Source organism: Papilio polytes, unplaced genomic scaffold (genome assembly GCF_000836215.1).
Source record: "Papilio polytes unplaced genomic scaffold, Ppol_1.0 DF823923.1, whole genome shotgun sequence".
Lineage (NCBI taxonomy): Eukaryota > Metazoa > Arthropoda > Insecta > Lepidoptera > Papilionidae > Papilio > Papilio polytes.
The window spans coordinates 27,799-30,911 of NW_013525281.1; the positions used below are offsets into that span (position 1 = coordinate 27,799).

The following is a 3,113-nucleotide window of genomic DNA, read 5'->3' on the forward strand; positions in this document are numbered from 1 at the left end:
CTCGCACTTCACCCAAATGACGCCCACGAAACCAAGACCCAGTAGCAATGATGTCGGGGAGAAAGACCCAACTCCGACATGTATATATAACAAAAATTATATATATAACAATAACAAGGTGTATCCATGCAGCTTTATCCATATGAAGTTATAAAAACTTTATTTTATTGTTTACATTTGTCAAATACTCATACTACTCTTATCACTCTTCAATAGCAAATTTCAAAATTCAAATGCACAAATGACAACAAAGGCCTTCAACATTGACAAAAGGTTAAATCTAAATACAGAAGTACAGATAGACAGATAGATAGGCTTACTTAGATTCTTCGACTGATGGAATTCTATAACCAATTTGGTTTTGAGCAGAAATTGTCTTCACAATGGCCACTAATATTCAAGAACAATTTATATATTATATGATTATATTATTGGTGTCATATAAAAGAAATGGATACTTCATAGCTGAGGGTGTGAGTGACTAATCAACTTTTTTCAGACAGTTTTGTATAAGTAATGATGCGTGTGCGATGCTAACAATGATCACTTTGAAACATGGCATTTCCGTTACATGACATAGTTGTATGGAGCATTGCTTCTACTTTAAGCACCAGTTTTATTTTTGAAATACACTTCTATCTATACTTCTACACTAATATTATAAAGAGGAAAGATTTGTATTTTTGTATGTATTGAAGTAACTCTAAAACAACTGGGCCGATTTTAAAAATTCTTGCACCATTAAAAAGCTATGTTATCACTGAGTGACATAGGATGTGTTATATTTTTATACAGCCTTCTGTTACCTATTTATTTAGTGACTTATGATTGCACATGAATTAAAGTGAATTAATATTATGTCAAAATACTTACCATTATTTGGGAAAGCATAACTAAGTTAAATAATAGTAATGAGACACTTATATTACGAATTCGTCGCACTGCACCTTAACTGCTGATATATATTTATGTTATGTTGTTGAAGTATAATTATAACTATGTTTTTTCTTCACTAAGCATGCAAAAATTGTTACATTCCGCTTATGATCTATTTATTGCTATGTTCCTACTTTTACTGTACATAATTATAAACTTCTCAGATATGTTACATATTTGTTGAATTAACAACCATTACTTTAACAACGGTTATGTGGCCGAAAACCTAATAATGAAAGCTGAAAACCACTGATAAATTTAATGAATAAAATTTATTCGATAAACAACAGAAAGCCGGTGACGAGCAGACCTCACAAATTAACCGACTGAGACTGACAGCTAACACTGTTAACACTGTTAGCCTAACAGTGACAGCTAACACTGCTAACACTGTTAGCCTAACAGTGACAATGACAAGCAGCACAGCAGCTGAAGCAGCCAACTTGACTTAACAGCTGAGTGAGTTATCTGCGAGATCTGTTAAGTTCGCGTGATTAGATCACCGTGTTTCATTTTCTATCCACACGTGACATGAACCACAAAAGAACCCGGATTATTTTGAACCCAGAGATCGCGTAATGTTGGTCACTCGCAACAATTTGTTTTAATACAATTGTGTTAATAGTGGAATTACTTACAGGATCAGATAAGTGCTACATTAAGTTTTTAAAAGTTACAATTATTAAAATAAAAATGACGAGTATAATGTAGTAAAGTATGAATAAAAATTAATAAAGAATTGTCGAGATATTTATTTAAAAAAAAAAGAAAAAACGTAAAATATTGCCAAACTTTCTCTAGCGCTGAAACGAAGTTACTTTGGATCGAAGTTGGGTCAAATAGTCATATTTTTGGCCAAGGAATTTGTGGTAGGTAGTCCATTTTATTTGTCTCTTCCGGACGTTTAAACTAATTTAGTTGTTGAGCCACAGCTCAACAGTTCAAGGCTATGTGAAATGCTTTACACACCTCTAAATATGTCAAATGTCAATGTCATTACTAAAAACATTATAACCTACAAGTAACGCGTCGTGTTTTTCTTGTTTTGTGTTGTTACACTTTGTTTTGCCACAATTTTATCGTTACTGTATTTGGTTATATTATTGTATGATTTCATTAAATCTATTGACGTGAATTGTAATGACTACAATTATTTGATAAACAGATGTATTGCCCTTCACGACTTTAGAAAACGTAAATATGTCGAGTTGGGTCGGTTACGCAGTGTCCGTAAATTGTGGAGAGCCCCTCGGCTGTTACCAGGGCACAATTGTGGCAACCGATGGCAGCACAATAACGCTAACAAAGGCTTTTAGAAACGGTTTTCCCTATCCAAAGTCTAAGGTTACGCTTAAGTAAGGTCCATTTTTACTTATCTGAAATAACTTTATAGTAACACGTAGTTATTACTATAACTTTAGGTAATATTATAAATTTTTCAGTGCTGTTGACATAAAGGAGTTAAAGATCATAGAAGAGACACATGGCATGCTCACTGAACAAACACACAGCACAGTTTCAGTCACTAAGAGCAACAAGAAGGGGCAGCGGGCTACTGTGTGTGAAAATTTGCAGGCTAATCCGTCAAATTTAGTTAATACTGGTAATGTTTTTCTTATGTTTCTTTTACATGCAAAGTAGAACCTAGTTTCATTGACATTGTTGAACACAATATACAACTTGTCAACCATATACATAGATTCCATGCTGATTGTCATTTGCAGTCGATAATGTGTATAACACCAATTTCCTAAAACATCCAAGCTTATTAATTATTAATACAAAATTATTTGTTTAAACATCTAGTGAAAATCAAAATTGAATTTTTATGTTGATTATATGATAACAACAAGGTCACAAGAAATGGCTGGTTTTTATTTTTTTTTAATCTTTATCATGTTGAAATTGATTAGGTGGTAACAAACATTAAATAATACAAAAATAATTTGTGTGTGCAGTAGGAAGTCCAGCAGCGAGCCATGTGAGCTCAGTGCAGGCGGGGCCGGGCCGCAGCAAGCCCATCGACATACAAGCTCCTAGAGGCAATAAGAATATTACCCATTCAGGTAGGCTGCGGTGCGGTGGAACCATCTTGTTGCATTAATTCATCAAAGTCTGTTCCTTCCGTATTATCGCACATATATTGTCTCGCTGGCGCAGCGGCTCGCCGCGGTGAA

At 34.1% G+C, this 3,113-nt stretch overlaps 1 protein-coding gene across 2 annotated transcripts; it reads left to right on the forward strand.

Moving 5' to 3' along the window:
* Positions 1 to 1,733: 1,733 nt before the first annotated feature.
* On the forward strand, positions 1,734 to 3,098 carry LOC106102564 (enhancer of mRNA-decapping protein 3). Of its 2 annotated transcripts, none has more exons than XM_013282083.1 (3): positions 1,734 to 2,291; positions 2,379 to 2,539; positions 2,898 to 3,098. In XM_013282083.1, exons 1-3 carry the CDS (start codon positions 2,137 to 2,139, stop codon positions 3,038 to 3,040), a joined length of 459 nt encoding a protein of 152 aa, XP_013137537.1. In that variant the 5' UTR covers positions 1,734 to 2,136; the 3' UTR covers positions 3,041 to 3,098. The 2 variants fall into 2 exon arrangements, with proteins under 2 accessions (XP_013137537.1, XP_013137536.1); XM_013282082.1 differs by having other exon boundaries at positions 1,913 to 2,291; positions 2,895 to 3,091.
* Positions 3,099 to 3,113: the final 15 nt, after the last annotated feature.